Below are 17742 nucleotides of genomic sequence, written 5' to 3'. Positions count from 1 at the left end.
AAAATTATTTTAGCAGCAAAAACGCTTAAGATTCATGTTGTTGAGAAAGGTTGCAGAGCTGTGCAAATTTTGAAATGCACAATTGTTTGCAATTTCAAGCGTCGAGTCTAGTTTTTCACAAGTGTCACTGCTGTGCTTTTTGTCGTGTGTAATAAGCAGCGATGTGAGGTGCGCTTGATTTCCTGTTTTAAAAATGGCGAAAAACGCTCTGACCACACACGGAAAATTGCATTGCGTAACATCTCGGGTAAGTGAGAACTTAGCTGTCAGTTCTGTGACCATCTCTTGTTTGTACAGTAGCTTCAAGTCTGCATTGTTTTCAAGTGCAGTGAGGGCCTAACTAGGATCATTCAGAGAAGATTTTCAGAATTCGTGACAGGCGATTGTTTCTTGCAGTCCGGGCGGCATCCAAATAAGGGGGGGAGGTTTATATAGAGCTCGCAGGGGATCAGAATTTCAATCCGGTATACTAATATAGCCTTGAATGGAATCTTGTATTATTGGTGTAATACAAGTCTAAAAACCCAATTCTACCCAAATATATTCCGCACCTCTGAAGAGGAAAGTAACCCTGGTTTAAGATAGTTACCAGTTTCATGGATTAATAGAAGCACTGATAACACTACTTGCCTTCGTTTGAGATTTCCTTTTTTCTACCCTTGCCTCATTTGCTAGTCAGCAGTATGCAATGTCTGATGGATGCAATTTATAGAAGATAAGATCACTTTATTACACATATACAATTTCTTGCATTAGGAATTTCTTTTCGCAAACCCCAGCTTGCTCTCCATGAGACACACAATAGGTGTCTATATGTGGGCCTTTTCTGCCAGGAGAGGTAGAATTCAGTCTGCTGCTGTGATGCACCATGCTGTGATGGGCAAATATCCAGCGTGTTCGGGTTGTGAACGGACAGTCAGTCTTCAGCGAACGCTGTTCTCTTTCCTTTGCTCTGCAGCTCAGACATGAGCAGCTCCAGTAACACCCTGGCCCGGGAGTTCCTGACTGATGTGCACCAGCTGTGCAGCGCGGTGGCCCAGCAGGTGGAGGCGCGGGAGGAGGAGGAAGAGGAGAGTCACATGGTGGCACTGGGAGAGTACCTGGTGAGGGGGCGGGGCTTCCTCCTGCTCAGCACTCTGGACTCCATCATTGACCAGGTGAGGCTCCGCCTCCCCTTCATTCCAGTCCTCACACACTCGCACTCATTCAGTATTCATTCTCTGCAAATCTCCCAGAATCTCCGTTCTGTCGGTAGTTTACAGAATTTCAAAACCACTTATATGTACAATTCATGCATTCATACTTATAGTCATCCCTGTGTTGGGCATTCCTGTCAAATGTGACGGCCTAATTTCCCCTCTAATAGTTTTTTACCAGTTTGTATAGCTGTCCTTCTTTATTCTGGAACACCCAACTCCTGTTTGACCATACATGACAGCGAGCGCAGTTCTGCCCATGGGAACGTGTCAGTCATGTTGACATTGTTTTTCTGGCCTTCCTATGGTTACACATTTCTGCTGACAAGTGTGAGAGATTGTGCCTCTTCACAACTGGAAGCAGTTTACATTTCCATATAACACACACTTTTGAACAATGGCATAGTATTCATGTTCCCACATCCACAAGAAGACACATGGTAATGTGGAAAACTGCAGAGGTTTTATCTTCTGCTTAGGTACCGACTCAAGATACTGTTAAATGATGAAACCTGTAGGTGGTACTGAGTATCAGATATACTTCTAAACCGTGGCTGGGATTGAATTCTGCCCCAGCAGCACCATGAATTATTCACCACATAGCTGGTAACTCTTCACCTGGGAGCTGTACCTGACCGAAGCTCATCAGAGCACCAGATAAGACTTTAACACGGATCCGCTGACACATACCAGACTGGAAGTCTTAACTCTTTCATTGCCCTTGCTGCACACTGTATTTCTGATTTAGAAAAAGCCTTCCTTGTGCACTGTTTCATGTAAAATGGACTCATCTGGCAACTAATTCTCTTTCCTAAGCCTTGACTGATTTAATTAGTGAGCTTATACTGATCTGGGGCAGTTCAGCCAGCGTGTCCTATTTGAGTTGTTCTGAGCTGGCAGAAGTGTGCCGTGGAGGAAGTGTGACTACAGTGTTTGTGAAAAGCTTTGTTTAAACATAAAATCCATGAGTCACAGCCTCTCTCATTTTTAACAGTAGACGTCCAGATAGATTTTTCACAATGAAAGAAAGGCCTTGCACTTGGACTCAGTGCCCTGTTGATTTTTATCACAGAAGATACTCTAAAATATTAAGGAATGATGTTAACTCCAAATGATGAATACCTGTGAAATGCGTTTCTGAAATATTAGCCTCGAATGCTGTCTCATTATGTTTGTCTGATTCATTGATTCTGTGTAACTGGTGATAATAAATGCAGTCCCTATTGCAGATATTTAAGAATGTCTTCTCAGAAGGAAAACAATCAGCTTCAGTGAAATGTGTGTAGGCTGGACATGGACAATAAATACTACTTTCAGTATACTGTATGTACCTCTGGGAATTGCTTACCCATTTCTGATGGAAATTTCAAAAGTCTTTGCTATATGATGGTCATATGATTTCCTGTTTTGCCACACAAAATAGTTATAAGATTGTTTGTCACGTAGTCTATAAATCATCATGTTCATCAAAATGCTCTGAGAAAACAAAATGCTCTCTTTGTTATGAGTACCACTGTCTTTTCTGGGTAGTTTTCATTTGTATCAGTCTGACTCTTGGGTTAATACTTCTGAACGTTCTGAACATGGAAAAACAAAAACAGAGGGAAAGTATGGAACAAGTTTTTCTTGAGCTTTGTTTTTGCATGTTTCAGGAGCTCTTGATCCTCCTTCCTGTGGCTGGAGGATACATACTGTAGATCCTCTGAGAGCAATGATTGTACTGTCTCCCCGTAATAACATTATAACCCACTCAACACGATGGATACACTTATTTCAGTGTCCAGCTGAGTCCGTCACCTCTCTATCCAGCCAGGCAGACAACAGCAATCGGGGGGGATGGCCAACCCTTCAGCCCAGCTGCACCTAACTACATACACTGCCATCATTCCCAATTCCTTGCATGGCCAGTGAGGAAAGCAACTTGTGTTTATAGAAGGTGGTGTTCAGCTCTTGTCTGTATCTTTCCCTGACAGTAGCGATGCATCACGAACCTTTATGCGTGTCTGATGTCTGGATGTCTGATGTCTGGATCATGGCTCTTCCATGAGGTCTTTGGTCTTTTTCAAATTTCGGGCCCTTGTCATAAAACCTGCTGATACTGCTGCTAGCTTCCTGCGTAGCTTCTTTCTTAGAAATGGTAAATCAAAGTCTGAGCTTTTGACTTACTGTGGCTTCTTTCTTCACTGCTGAGATAAATCAGCCTAGGTTAAAAATAAAACATTTGAAAAGAATTATACCTGGTAGAAACCAGGACATTAATAAAAGACGATTAAAGTAAGACCTTCAGTTGCTTTCCAGCATCTTGCCATACTGTAGCTATCAAAGTGCGAATGCTGAGCTCTTAGAGAACACAGTGCTAATGACAGATGGCCAGACGCCAGTCTGTTTTCATGTTGGCCTATGAAAGAACCATTCAGCCCCTAAAAATGTGGGACCAAGTAAAACACTTCCGTGATTATCTGGAAGGGGTGCTCCTGCTGCGATTGCTGTAACAGAACCGTGCTGAGCTTTGAGCAGCGCGAGGACGGGGGGTTTAGGTGGTGGGGAGATGCGTAGCGGTGTGCTGGACCCTGCCTCTCCGGATTCGAGCTGTGATTTGGCAGGCTTACTCTGCTGAGTTGCGACATCTGGTGAATGAGCCAGGCCGTGAGGCTGCTGTTCGCCTCCGAGCAGGGTGCCGTGCCATTGCCGAGCGCAGCAGGGTCCCAGGAGGCACAGCCCGCGGGCCCTGGTGTCTCCGCGGAGGTGGGTGTGTGGGCTGCGCGTGCCGCCGTTTGCCTTCAAACCAAGTCGCACGTCTCTTGACACAGAAGAAGCAGCGGCATTTTATTTACTTTTAATTCGCACTTGGGGAGCTATGTTCTCTCCCCTGTGAGGAATTCTTTAAACATGAAAGTTGGGGGGGGGGGTAGGTGGGCACTGTATTTATGGGAAGCAGTGTCTCAGAGGCCTGACGTAGCCTGTCCCAGAGCTCTGGTTGGCTGTCGAGCTCGTTTTTTCTTTCGGTACCCTTGCGGTACTTAATTCGCACGTGCTGTACAGTGCTTGGCAGCTCAGTCGGCTGGGAGAGAGAGAGAGGGGAGAAAATCAATGCAGCCTCTGGAAGACAAGTTACTGTTGCGGTTTGGCTGAGGGAAGCGGTTGTGACCTGTGCTCTGGGAACTGGGACTAAAGCTGCGTTTCTTTTGCCTGTTCCTGGACAGGAGCTGACCTGCAGGGAGGAGCTGCTGACTTTGCTGTTGTCGCTGCTGCCTCTGGTTTGGAAGATCCCCGTGCAGGAGGAGAGAGCCCCAGGTAAGCCCTTCCACTGGCCGGACATCCGCACCGAGTTTGGGCTGCTCTTAGCTGCTTATCCCAGCCTGACTCTCCCACTCTTCTAACTCTACTAAGTGGGCAGGAGACTCCAGGAGCTGTCGAAAGCGATGATGTTGCATTGTCACCATGATTTAGAGCAATGGATCAAGTAAAGATTCTCCCATTAAAATCCATGTGAAGACTGAAGGTGATTTTTGGTTTCCTTGCTGATGGGGCACAGTTTTCCCCCGTCCATATTTCTCTTTCTTTGTAGTGTCAACAAAAGGGTTTATGTGCGAGGTGAGGGTGATTGGGGTCTCACCCAAGTGGGGACACGCCCTCTGCATCAAAACCTTTTGGACTTCCACCTTAACAGGAATTGGAAGTTTTTAAAAACTTGGTAGTTGTCTACAAGAGGGGACTCCCTAAAAATGAACAAGTAAAAGTTAATTCCACGCTCGTAAATGTTTCGGCTGTGGAGTCTTCAAGTGGACAAGCAAATGCAGTTTTCCCACTCAAACTGTGTTTACAGTGGCGTTGTAGAGATAGAGATAGGGAAACTGCCATACAGCTTTAAAGTAATGCTAAAAAGTGGACTTGCCTTTACAGGTGCCCTGGGTTTTGGGGTCTTAAGGTACTTCTGGTATTGAATTATCTTGAGTATTAGAAGTACATGCAAAGCAGGGCATTGAAGTGAATGTGCTGTGTTACCTGGTGCTACAACCTTAATCTCATGGAGCACTTAACCACAGACACAGTGGCAGCACACGTATATACACAATCTGTAGCTAAGCAAGTGGATTCAAGGGGATATGGGGATAGTTTTCACTCAAGGTGATTTGGATAATCAAGGTGTGATTAGGATTCTTTAAGAGCCTAAAAAACCTGAGATAACCTCATGGAGTAAAAGAGAAGTATTCAAATTATGTGGCAACGATTTGGTGATGGCACTGGAATCACATTGTTCTACAATATTGCTCTAAAACTTGTAATTTATTGAACTATCATTCCTTAATGAGCAGACTCCCAGCCCCATCCTCCCACTACCCTGGATGTTTGGCTTTGTCCTCTGCACACTCTGTTTTTCTTGCAACAGCAGTTTAGATAAAGCTGGAACATGCAGGCCAGCTATTGCAAGAGTCTAGACCTGAGGATGGGTGTGTTCTCCTGCCTGAGCTTCCTGTTCTTCCCAGAGAAGAATTGAAACATCTTGCATTTGCATGAAAAGCGGAAGATTATACTCCAACTGCTTATACAACTGTTTGGTTTTATTTGGGGGCGGAGGGGCAGAGGTCTTTAAATCTTTGTGATTTTATTTTAACATACACTCCTATAATAGTGTCACTAAGCTTATAGCAGAAAGCTTGAATGCATCTTGCAATGTGGTTTTACTGCATTTAAATGGAAGTGAAAGACTAATGACACATGCTTGTCAAATGTCTAAAGGTTAACTGCTCGCATGCGATGAGTTCTTAAGGTCATTCTCTAGATCTTAGCAATCAAAACCAAAAGGGAAAGTATTTTTGCGACACGCTTATTTTTTTCCTTATATTTTTTAAAATACTTTTACATTAAAAACAATCATGATCAATAATGCAGGCATTATAGTTCACCCAATAAACTAGATTTTAGTTCACCCAATAAAACTTGACCAGGTTTGATTAGCTGTTAGCTAATTGTTTTTTACTCGCTGTTAGCTAGTTTATTATCTGCAAATGTTTTTCAGCGTGAATCTATATATAGCAAGGTGTATTTAGAAATGAGCTTCAGTAACTGTGCCCAGTATGCTTCAATCATCCATCTTGTTCATTGTCTTCTTTTAAAAGGTTGTAGTATTATAAATATATTCGATTATCTCAAGGTTAAGACTAACCTCATTAGTGTTAACTGTTATTAAAATATTGTTGTTCAGGGTGTTGTGTGCTGCACAGGATTATTATTACAATCTTGGTTGCTGACTGAGGTTATTGACCCTGATGAGACACAGGCTTCTAGTAAAGGCCTGCTAATCCTTTTTAACGAGGGCCTCATACATTTTTACCTTATTAGTTACTATATTTAAGTTGTGAATCAATCCCATAGGCGAGATGCAGACCTTGATTTGGGGCACACTGTCTTGCTACCATTAAATGGTAGGGCAGCATGCCTTATTTAATAATTTAATAACGCAATAGCGATTAAACTATTAATGTTACTTGTTTTCTAACACTGCCAAAATATTTGATTGTGTCCTTGTTGTGTATTATGCTCATTTTGGATAGGGCATCCTTGGGTTTAAAAAAAAAAGAAGAAGAGCCATTTTTAATGTCATTTTGGTGGCACTTCGTTGTTCCGGGTATCTTTTTTTATTCCCCCAGCAAATAAGGTTATTTTCACCCCAGCTGTGGTGATTTTTTTTTATTTCGTTGACTGTTTCAGATTTCATCCTGCCTTCGCTGGCGGAGGTCTGCTTCAGCAGGGAAGGGAGGGTGCCCCCCGTGAAGGGAGCCCAGGAGAAGACGGGCTCGGAGGTGCCGGTGGCCCCCAAGCGCGCCTCCGGCAGCTGGAAAGCCCGGCGCCAGCGCAGGGGTGCCCAGCGTTACTCGGTGAGGGATGCCCGGAAATCCCAGCTCTCCACTTCCGACTCGGAGGCCAATTCCGATGAGAAGACGATCAGCGCTGGTTGCAAGTACCGGAGGGCACACATCTCGAGCCACCTGGTGAGTGGCCAGCCCCGCTTGTCCAGAACGCCCCCGCCGACGTCGCCCCTCGCGGACGCCATGACCACCGCGGACAGGACTGCGGCCCACCCGCGCCTCGCCGGCGGCCCGCCCTCCGATTCCGAGACGCTGAGCGACCCGGCTGCCTTGTCCATCTTCAACCGGATGGAGAACTCGCCCTTCGACCTGTGCCACGTGCTGCTCTCCCTGCTGGAGAAGGTCTGCAAGTTCGACATGACGTTAAATCACAACCCCTGCCTGGCCGTCAGCGTGGTGCCCACCTTGACTGAGGTCCTCGCCGAGTTTGGGGACTGCTGCGGCCCAGGCGGCGGCGGCGGCGGCGGGGAGGAAGGCGAGGGAGGCAGAGGGATAGGAGAGGACCTGGCGGCTGGCTGGACGGAGGAGCCCACGGCCCTGATCCAGAGGATGCTCCTGCGCACCATACTCCACCTCATGGCGGTGGACGTGGGCCAGAGGGAGGCCCTGCCGGACAACCTGCGGAGGAATCTGACAGACCTCCTGCGGGCCACCCTGAGGATCCGCAGCTGCCTGGAGAGGCAGGCCGACCCCTTCGCTCCCCGCCCGAAGAAGACCCTGCGGGAGGTGCAGGACGATTTTTCCTTCTCCCGGAGCCGCCACCGCGCGCTGCTGCTGCCCGAGCTGCTGGAAGGCGTCCTGCAGGTGCTGCTGGGATGCCTGCAGGCTTCCGCCCCCAACCCGTTCTTCTTCAGCCAGGCCGTGGAGCTCCTCCACGAGTTCGTCCAGCACCGGGGCCTGGAGCTCTTCGAGGACGCCGTGCTGCAGATGGAGTGGCTGGGCGCGCGGGACGCCGGCGTGGCCGCGGAGGCCGCCGAGCGGGCCCGGGGCCTGGTCGGCGGGGTGGTGAAGATCGTCAGCGCCGTCAAGAAGGCCAAGTCGGAGCAGCTGCACCAGTCCGTGTGCGCCCGCCGCCGCCATCGGCGCTGCGAGTACTCGCACTTCCTCCACCACCACCGGGACCTCTCGGGCCTGCCCGTCTCCGCCTTCAAGCAGCCGGCGCACCACAACCCCTTCGAGGAGGAGGCCCCCGACGGGCAGGTGCGCTACCCCGACCGCTGCTGCTGCCTGGCGGCCTGCGCCCACCAGTGCCTCCGCCTCCTGCAGCACGTGTCCTCCGGCGGGCCCGCCTGCCTGCAGATCCTGGGCGGCGTGCAGGCGGTGGGCATCTGCTGCTGCATGGACCCCCGCTCCGTGGTGGCGCCGCTGCTGCACGCCTTCCGGGCGCCGGCCCTGCGCAGCTACCAGCCCCACGTGCTCACCCTCCTGAGCCGCCTGGTGCTGGAGCAGCTGGGCGGGGGGCAGCCCTCCGAGAAGGCCAGGCAGGCCTCCTGCAACATCTGCACGGTGGACGGCAGCCAGCTGCCCAGCCTGGAGGGGGGGGCCGAGCCGAGTTCGGCCTCGCCCAGCCCGTCCTATCGCCCCCAGGGGATCCTGCCCAGCGGAGGGGCAGAAGACATGTTGTGGAAGTGGAACGCCCTGGAGGCCTACCAGGACTTGGTGTTTAGCGAGGACCGGCAGCTGAGCCTGCAGATCGCCGGGCACGTGTGCCAGCTCACCCAGCGGGGCAATGCGGTCGTGCAGTGGCAGCTCTACACCCACATATTTAGCCCCGTCCTCCAGAGGGGAGTGGAGCTGGCACACCACGCCCAGCAGCTGGCCATCGCCACCACCTGCGCCGAGGTCTGCAGCTACCACAGCGCCTGCCTGCCCCTGGAGGTCCTGCAGGTCTACCTCCAGACGCTGCCTGCGCTCCTCAAGTCCAGGTGAGACCGCCTTCCCCCGGTGGCCGCCTCCAGCGAGCGGCCAGGCTGAAGGTGAATGCCGAAGACCCGTTCGATCCGAGCTGGCTTCGCGCGCACGCGTCTTGTGATGGCGATTAAAGGATTTCAGACTCTCGGCGAGTGTGTCACACCGTTAAACCTCTTGTCGCAGTTGGCTAAGTTCCTTCTTCATCCATCTAGTGAAGCAGAGCTTCCCCACCTGATCTGCAGTGCATTGCTGCTGGTGGGTGCTGGCTGATAAAGCAGGTATATGAATGAGGCCTGTAATGACATAATAAGTGTAAATAAATAACATAATGATCTTTCATCAAATAATTCAAATTATCATAATGATAATTTATCAATGATTATAGTGAGGTATAGAGTATTCGTATAGAGAAAATATTTTTGTTTTGATTTTATTTTCAGCAGCTGGTAATGAAGTTTAAATTAAAATAGTTTTTTTTTCAGCACTGTGTGGTGCACTTGACACAAGCTGATAAGATGACCTCCTCACTTGTGCTTTGTTACCTGCACTGTACAATTTTGCCTTTTTTCCCCTTACTGTAAAATATGTGGCTAAGGGGATTTTTATTCATGAGCAGTGCAGCAGTGAACACTGTCTTCCAGGTTTGCCGGCGATATAGGAACGGTACAGAAAGGGCAAGACAGCCAGTCTCGCGAGCAGAGTTATAGGAAGAGTAAAGTTACAAATTAGAGGAAAACCTGAGAGAAAAAATGTCCTGTGTTGAGTGTAGAGTGTCCTCCCTGGAGTGTGTTTTGTAGAGATTAGAATTCCATAGAGCAGGCTTTTTAAACAAACGGAGCTCCCTCATTCCCTTGTATAATCTAGTAACAGCATGTTGTTCTTTGAAGCCTTTTTGACAGCTTTGAATGTCTTGAAAGACAAATACAGTGGTTCATTTCTTAGAAAAGGGATTGCTTCTTCAGTAATTTGCTAAATTCTTTTATAGTGACTTATACAAATAAAAAGGTGAGGCAACAAAGGAGACAGCGGAGGAACATTTTGATACAGGAACTGATTCAGGAGAGATGCACAGGGTTTTGCACAAGTTTTCTCCATCTTGACACATGTCCTGGACGTGTGTTTAAACCAGGTCCATCCTGTTACTTTAAGAAACTTACTACATGGAAGTATTTCTCTACTGTGAGAGTCATGCGGTATCTTAGGTTATGTTAGTGGTTTAATCCTGCATCCTGCAAGATTATGGTTCTGGTATTTCAGCTTCTCTCACAGCAGGCAGCTGAACATGTCAACCCAGATTTTCAGTTTCTGACTGTCCTGAAGGAATTAATTCATCCTCTGCATTTACCATTAAATAGAGATATACTGTATATGAAATGAGATCTGATGTTTTTTTTTGTCATTTCTGGAAGCTTTTAAAATCCCTAGAATATCTTAATTTAAATCGCTGCAGTGATTTATGAAATACGTCCATTTAAATTTCTTTTTTTGCCTTTTTTAATAGATCAGCCATTTATTTGGCCTAAATGACATGCAAGCTACATAATCTATATTCATGTGCATATTTTTTTATAGATCAGTTTTGTAATTCTGTGTTTGTCATACTAAGAATATGGTAAGCTGTTAAATAATTTATTCATATAACTGATACATATTAATTGTCCACAAATGTCCTTGCATACATCAGCATTATAGACCTTAAGACTGCTAAATGTTCGGACTCCCGAGAGTGAAGATGTAAATAATTACTTTACAGTACCTTCTTCCCTTTAGTCCATTTCCTCTGTGTCATTTCCTGTTTTCCTCCGTGTTCTGATGTGTTGGCTGTGCTATAGTTTGACTTGAAACCAAAGTGAGTCGTGCCGAGTCGTGCCGAGTCGTGCCGAGTCGTGCCGAGTCGTGCCGAGTCGTGCCGCAGGAGGTCTCATTGCCGATGTGTGCCTTCCTCAGGGTGATCAGGGACCAGTTCCTGAGCTGTAACGGCTTGAGTCAGATGACGGAGCTGATCTACCTGGACCCGGTGCGGTCGTCGGCGCTGAAAGTGTTTGAGACTCTGATCCTGAGTGCAGCCGGGGAGCAGCCGGCAGCCGGCGCCCTGCGAGAGCCGGAGACCGCCGAGGCCGAGGAGAGAGAGAGGGAGGCACAGGCGCTGGAGCAGGGGGCAGGCCCGGGCGGCAGGGCGGCGGGAGAGGGGCCACAGAACCTCAGCAGGTTCTACGCGGGGCTGAAGGAGGCCGGCCCGCGCAGGAGGAGCAGCCGGGGAGGAGGCGGGAGCGAGGCCCACCTCGGCGCCATCAACCTCTTCTTGTGCGTGGCCTTCCTGTGCGTCAGCAAGGAGGCGGAGGCGGACCGGGACTCGGCCAACGACTCGGAGGACACCTCGGGGTACGACAGCACGGCCAGTGAGCCCCTGGGCGGCCGCCTGCCCTGTCTGTCCCCCGACAGCGTGGTGCTGCCTTCCAAGGAACAGATCCGCCGGGCAGCAGACGTGTGGGCCGCCTGCCGCGGGATCTACCTCTCCAGCCCTGTCTTCCAGAGGCAGTTCTATAAGCTAGGCGGGCTGGACGTCTGCCCCCGGCTCATCATCATGGTCATCCAGAAGCTGGCTTTAAGAACCAAGGACAGCAAGGCCAAGAAGAGGGACACCCAAGGCAGCTCCAGCCCATCCCAGCAGGATCTCCGCCCGCCAGGGTCCGTCACCTCGCTGCCCACCCAGGCGGACGACTGCCATCGGGGGCTGGCCGACGCCTGCAGCCTGGGACAGATTGCATCCAATGGGAAAGACTCGGCCGCGAGACTGGAAGAGGAGTGGCCCCTTCAGAGCATCAGGCTCCTGGAAGCTCTGCTGGCAATATGCTTGCACAGTGCTAACCAGGGACCCCAGAAAACAGAACCAGAGCTCTCCTTTCAGGTATTGACTTCCCCGTGTTGTTTGAGTGGTTTCAAGTTTAGTGTCCTCTTCCACTACTGCTGCTGTAGTGTCTTTTAATGCAGTTTTGTTGGATTGTTCAAGGTCTGGGCTGTTTCTCATCACTGCAGTAGCACTAGCTGAATTAATTACAGCTCGACTCCAGTCTTGTGTTTCAGAGCCCCTCTTTGATGACATTTTTAAAGTAGTTCACTCCTTTACGACTTCTGAAATCATTAGAGATGAACAAAACCTATGTTCTTCCTTTGTTGAGAAACAGTTATGAAATTTTGGAATGGCGGCGATACCCCTTTTTGTTACCCAGTTTTTTATTCTGATGTTGTTGGACTTCTCTTGGCTGTAAGTTGGCCTCTCCCCGTTTCAACACCCGTTGGCGGGGTCCTTGCGGGGCTGCTGAGGGCACCTTGCGTCACCGTGTGTCTGGTCTTCCACAGCAGCTGACCGTCGAGGAGACCCTCGGCGAGGTGCGGGAGCAGCTGTCCCACTCCGGGGTGGTGAGTTCGGACCTCGCTCTCCCGCTGTTCGACTCCCTGCTCCGCGTGGCCCTGGCAGAGGTCTCCTCCGGCTCGGAATCCCCTGAGGAGAAAACGGAGAGGGTAAGGACCTCCAGGACCAGCGGTGAATATCACTGTTGTAAAGGCACATGTGCGACGCTCACTATTAACACTTCAACTTTTTAAACAGCTGTCCTTGCACTTTTTTACCTCCTGTTAAAGGAAGACATTGTGACAATTGTCATGAGTCATTGTGAGAGAGCCGTGAAATTTGAGTCAAATCCCTTCTCAAATCGCTAATAACGTGCCAGAAACAAGACCAGCAGAAATGATTGCCAGTACTCTGTTAATCAAGAGAAAATCAGGGGCAGGAGTTGTTCACAGGAGTTGGAGATCACAGCTTTGGACTTTTCTTGGAATATCCAAAGAAATCAGTACAGGTTTTCTGTACTGCATGGGTTAAAAAAGAGAGATGTGGTTTTCAATGGAAAGAAAGAAGCACTGTAGTCTTGCATTGCACAACCAGACTTTCTTGCCCACATCTTGTGTAAGAGGTGGTTCCCTGATGTGTCACACAGAAGTGCTTACAAGGCTGTCGTCTCATTCCTGCAGCTCTGGAAGAGCTTGTTCTTGACTTACAGTTTAATTGACTAAACATCTGTATGCAATGAAGCGACTATTCTCCTGGCAAGGAATTAATCTTATTTGATCAGAAGTTGATGCATGTCTTAATTTAATTGGATGATCATGTTGCAGAGATCAGGATTTTAAACATTTCTAGGGGGCAGTGTCGACATTGCGATACTGTATATAGGAAGTGCAGGCGCACTTCTGTGTTATGGAGGCAAGGAAAGTCAGAAGCAGAAATCCATCCTGTTGTTTTTGAGACGAGCCTGAAGGCCCGCTGGAGAAAGGCAGGGGAAGAAGCCCTCTTGATCCCTCTTCTCCCACTGCGACAGAAGCACCAGGCCGGTGAGGAGGAGTCAGCCGCCCCCCTCGGGGACCTGTCGGAGGAGGTGGAGGAGCCCCAGTGCTGCGGCGTCAAACTCCCGGGCGAGGAGGAGGGGTACGAGGCCGACAGTGAGAGCAACCCCGAGGACATGGCCAGCCGGGAGGAAGGTAGAGTGCGGGTTTTGGGCTTCAGCACCAAAGAGGTGACCAGTAGCTTATTTAGCATAAGCAACCTGTGGTAAAAAAAATTGAGGGTACTGTTGGGCAAGGAGACTGATGCACATATTGAAATGAATTTGTTCTGATTTACGATAGGGTGTTTTGTTAGCGGTTGGAAACGACTTGATTAGTAGACGCAGGGAGAGGTGTCTTTGCCCAGAAGAAGCTGAGCTAAAGAATAACACTTTAGAAAAATCTACTTTCCTCTCGTGTTTGGTTGATGGAGATGTAGCTTTAGCAGCTTTAAGAGTTGTAACATCCGTGCTTGCCTGGGGGTGTGGACAGATGTGCACTTGGAGTAGCGGTGCTGTGGGATGCTCACGGTCTCTGAGATACAGAGAATAGTAGCCACAATAAATGTGAATTGCAACTCATCACTGCATTATGCATATATATTGTTTGTTTGTATCGTGACAACCTAGGCTTCCAGACTTTCTGCTTTTTCCTGCTCTATTGCCGTGTTACATTACCACCATCTTATTATTCAAAGAATGTGAGTTTAATGATGCAGTGTTTCAGAAGAATACTTTGCTTGTTTGGTTTGAGAATAGAGACTTGCACTTCTACTTCCCCACCGATGTTACGTTCCTTCTGGTGTGAGGACTCCACGCAAAGCCTGAGTCCTGGTGAAACTCTTGTCTTGCACGGGATGACCTCGCAGTGAACGGGGAACTGCTGTGGTTTTCTTTAGCCCTCCAGGACCCCAATTGTTTTATTTTTGATCCTCTATTCAAAGAACCTACTATTGGACCATTATTTGGGCATGAGAAGCAGTGAACGCCGTTTCTTTTCAACATCTGTGGCTCTCCCTTATCGATGAGCACTTTCTGCCCAAGCTCGAAATCGATACGCTTGCTCAACTCGCATTTCCCCACAAGGCCCAGCATCTCCTAGTTGACGGCAGAGGTGTTTCCAGGGCAACCGCATCAGGAGGGTTGCCGTGGTTACTGTACGCACACTCCCTGTTCTGTCTTATTGCCGTTTTCGTTTTCGTCAGATACACTTCACTGAAGTGTTCACAGGGCCCACTGATCCTGTAGCTGTACTGATTCCTTGTCTGGGGAAACAAAATGTCACAATAATAATAAAATCTTTTATATGCCAAAGTAGGAAACTCATTAGTGTGGCAGACTCCGGTATTATATTGTCTAGACTGTAGCCTGCTTGAACCTCAAAGCTGTCAGTCCATGCGGTGATGATCTGAGACGCCGAAGTGCCTGCGTTATCTGTATTCATTGGAGGGCTAGGAATGGGCAGTCTCCTCTCATTGCTTTCAGCCTACAAAAACCACTCATGAAGCACTAGCGAGTGAAAAGATGATATTGAGTGCTTAAGCCTCTTTCGCAAACGTTTGCTTCAGAGTGATCCGATTTGGATATCCAGAAAAAAAACAATGGGTAGCAAACATATTGGTCACAGCACTGAAGAAAACAAGCCAATTGTTTTTGCAATCTTCTTAAAATGCACAGAAGCTGTAAACATCACCCAACGCCAGCAGCTGTTTTAACAGTGCGGTATTAATTGAAAATCACCCCAATCAGTTAATGAGCTTATAAGAGAGGAAAGCAGAGCTGGAGAGGGACTGTTAGCAGTTTGTGGATATAGGAGGTGCCAAAGATGTGTGCAGTGTTAGATTTTACCAATGAAAACAATTGCCCTTCTTGCCTTTCCCCAGTTGTCTGCGTGTTAAATCATACATGTAGTTCGTGTTGGCTGCTACACGTGGCTTAATAAACATGAAGCATTAAATTGCTCATAAGGAGCTCAGACTGGGAAGAGTCGTTTTGTCACATACATGACGTAAGCCTTGCATTTCTGCCTTGGAACCAGATTGATGTGTATTGGACAGGGTTTCAGTAAGGAGGAGCAATTGTTGTGTCCAAATCGCGAGTCGTGCGTATCAAGACTGTCTGCTGTGCAGTGCTTATCCATTTACAGAGCCAAAGGTCAGGTGTTTAAATGGAAAGGCGTAGGTGTGAGTAATGGAAACTGTATAAAGGTTATGTAATGTTCAGCAATCCCCCATAATCATGAGCTGTAATTACCCGTAACATTACTGTTTCCCTGTATACTGTTCATTGTCCCTGCCTCCTCCACATCAGCTCACCTATCAGGGAATGAAAGCAGAATACAAATTCATGCCAGGGTTTTGTCAAGTGGTGGTTTTTCTTGCAGGCCATGAAGGTTGATTCTTTTTAATCAAAAAGATTCCAAGTGGAAACTAAGCTTTTACATGAGTAACCTGAGGTAACGGGTATAAATGTCTTTTGCAGTGGGAGCTGTAGTAATTGGAGCATCGTTCTGGAAACTTTGTATTTTCCTGATGCAAGAATTCTTTAGGCCACTAGCTTTTATGACAAAGGAGGGGGTCTATCCATGATCAGTGAATAGCAGTTATAGGCTGTGTACTCTTTAGGTTGATAAAACCTTTGGCTTGCTCTGTTCTTGGATGTGCATTCGTCTTCCTGAACTGAGATGGAGATGTGAGTAGCAGGTTGAGAGGTGAAGTGGAATGACCCAGTTTCTTATCTTACCTCTGAATCGGCTGGTGCTGAGCTCAAACTGGGTCTTTGAATGGCCTGAGTGCCTTCACTCTTACATTGGAATTGTTTATAGGCAGTTCCTTAGCCTACCTTTTTCTGGACAGGGGCTCTCATTTTTGAAAGGTTGCCAACGCTTTGCTTTGATGTAGAAATCATTATCCAACATCGACTGCATGTGAAACGGCTCCTCTTCTTCAGCTGACGAGGCTCTGCCCTGCCCCTGTGCTCTCTGTGACAGGAGAGAGAGGAGCGGAGCCCCCCCCTCCCGGCGAGAGCGAACTGGGGAGCCTGGCAGAGGATCCTAGCCGGGGGGTGCTCCTGTACCCCGAGATCTGCACCATGGAGCTGCAGCTGCTGTCGGCAGGAGCCCCTGACCTGCAGGTGCTCACCCACGTGTTCCGCAGCCTGCTGGGGGTGGTGCAGAGCTGCCCCCGCAACGCCATGCTGCTCTACCAGCAGGTGAGCAGCTCGACAGTCAGCGTTGAGTCAGCGGGCGAGAGAATGGGTCAGACGGAGCGCGCGTACCGAGCCATGTGATTCACAGCTGCCATTCATGCACATCTTTGATCCGCCCGCTTGGAAACACTCCAGAGCCCTGTGCATTATCCGAAGTGTAACCTTCACCCTATTTCTGATCGTAACCATAACCCTACCGCAAACGTGTGCTTGAGATGTCTGTTGGAATGACTATCCTTTTGAAATAACTGAGCACTATTTGATTCAGAAATAAATAATAAACTTTCAGATAGTCTTTCACCATTCTGTGAGAATCCATTTGTGTTTGATACCTGTCGCAAATCTGTGTTGTTTCAGAATTTTAGTTGATATACCATACAATTTTGTGTGTGTGATGAGAGGGATTATTTCACATGGTTAAACACACCCTACAGTACTTTGTACAACGACGGGGTCTTTTTAGCCTGCCTTGTAAAACAAATATGTAAGCACACGTTCATACCTGGTTTGTTTATAAAATAAGTCCAATCTTAAGACAAGTCCCTAAATTTGTCATGCTTAGTTTGTGTTATGCAGTTGCACTAGACAACAATGCTAGAAATTTTTTTTCCAGGAAAACTTAACACCTCTGTGTTGAATGATAACGGAGGTGTAATTTAGTTTTGTACTGACTTATAATATATTTATAATATATTTATATATATTTTATAATAAGTAAAATCAGCAGTCAGTATCCTTGTAGTCCTATTAATATCCAGTGTTATATTCATGTCCTCATTTCTCTACCCAATACGTACAACTACGTTTCAAGGTGTTTAGAATTACTTAGAATTACACAGTTAATCCAAGACCAAAAAAGTAAAAGGAGAAATAACCTCCCCCACCCTTTCTGAAGATGAGGGATAAAACTAGTGAATGAAAATTTGATAGTTGTTTGTTAATCATAAATATTTTTTCTTAACTTTTTCAACGATATTTTGCTTCCGTAGGGTGCTGTGAAAACAATTTTAACAGGATTTCAGAATATTTTGAGCCATGCAGACCCTTCTGCAGCAGGTATGTCATCAGGATCGTTTTTGCTGCTGTTACTTTGTGCAAGTACAATACAGGCCCTACTCACAGGTCGTTTTTAAAAAAAGGCTTGGACAAAGTCATCCCTTTGGAGTTCTTCAGAAA

General features: G+C 47.8%; 1 protein-coding gene across 2 annotated transcripts in view; it reads left to right on the top strand.

The window, feature by feature from the left end:
* lyst (lysosomal trafficking regulator) overlaps window positions 1-17742 on the top strand; it is an 89970-nt gene that overhangs the window by 29966 nt on the left and 42262 nt on the right. For both annotated transcript variants that reach the window (XM_088609864.1, XM_088609865.1), the window contains exons 4-11: window positions 959-1157; window positions 4400-4490; window positions 6909-8991; window positions 10925-11885; window positions 12338-12499; window positions 13357-13516; window positions 16349-16569; window positions 17556-17622. In XM_088609864.1, the coding sequence (XP_088465990.1) occupies window positions 959-1157; window positions 4400-4490; window positions 6909-8991; window positions 10925-11885; window positions 12338-12499; window positions 13357-13516; window positions 16349-16569; window positions 17556-17622 (3944 nt within the window). The remainder of the gene's footprint in view (window positions 1-958; window positions 1158-4399; window positions 4491-6908; window positions 8992-10924; window positions 11886-12337; window positions 12500-13356; window positions 13517-16348; window positions 16570-17555; window positions 17623-17742) is intronic.

This window comes from Lepisosteus platostomus, chromosome 17, assembly GCF_059453375.1.
Source record: "Lepisosteus platostomus isolate fLepPlt1 chromosome 17, fLepPlt1.hap1, whole genome shotgun sequence".
In the NCBI taxonomy this organism is placed as follows: Eukaryota; Metazoa; Chordata; class Actinopteri; order Semionotiformes; family Lepisosteidae; genus Lepisosteus; species Lepisosteus platostomus.
The sequence above is the reverse complement of the archived record's forward strand: the minus strand, read 5'-3'. Positions and strand labels throughout refer to the sequence as shown.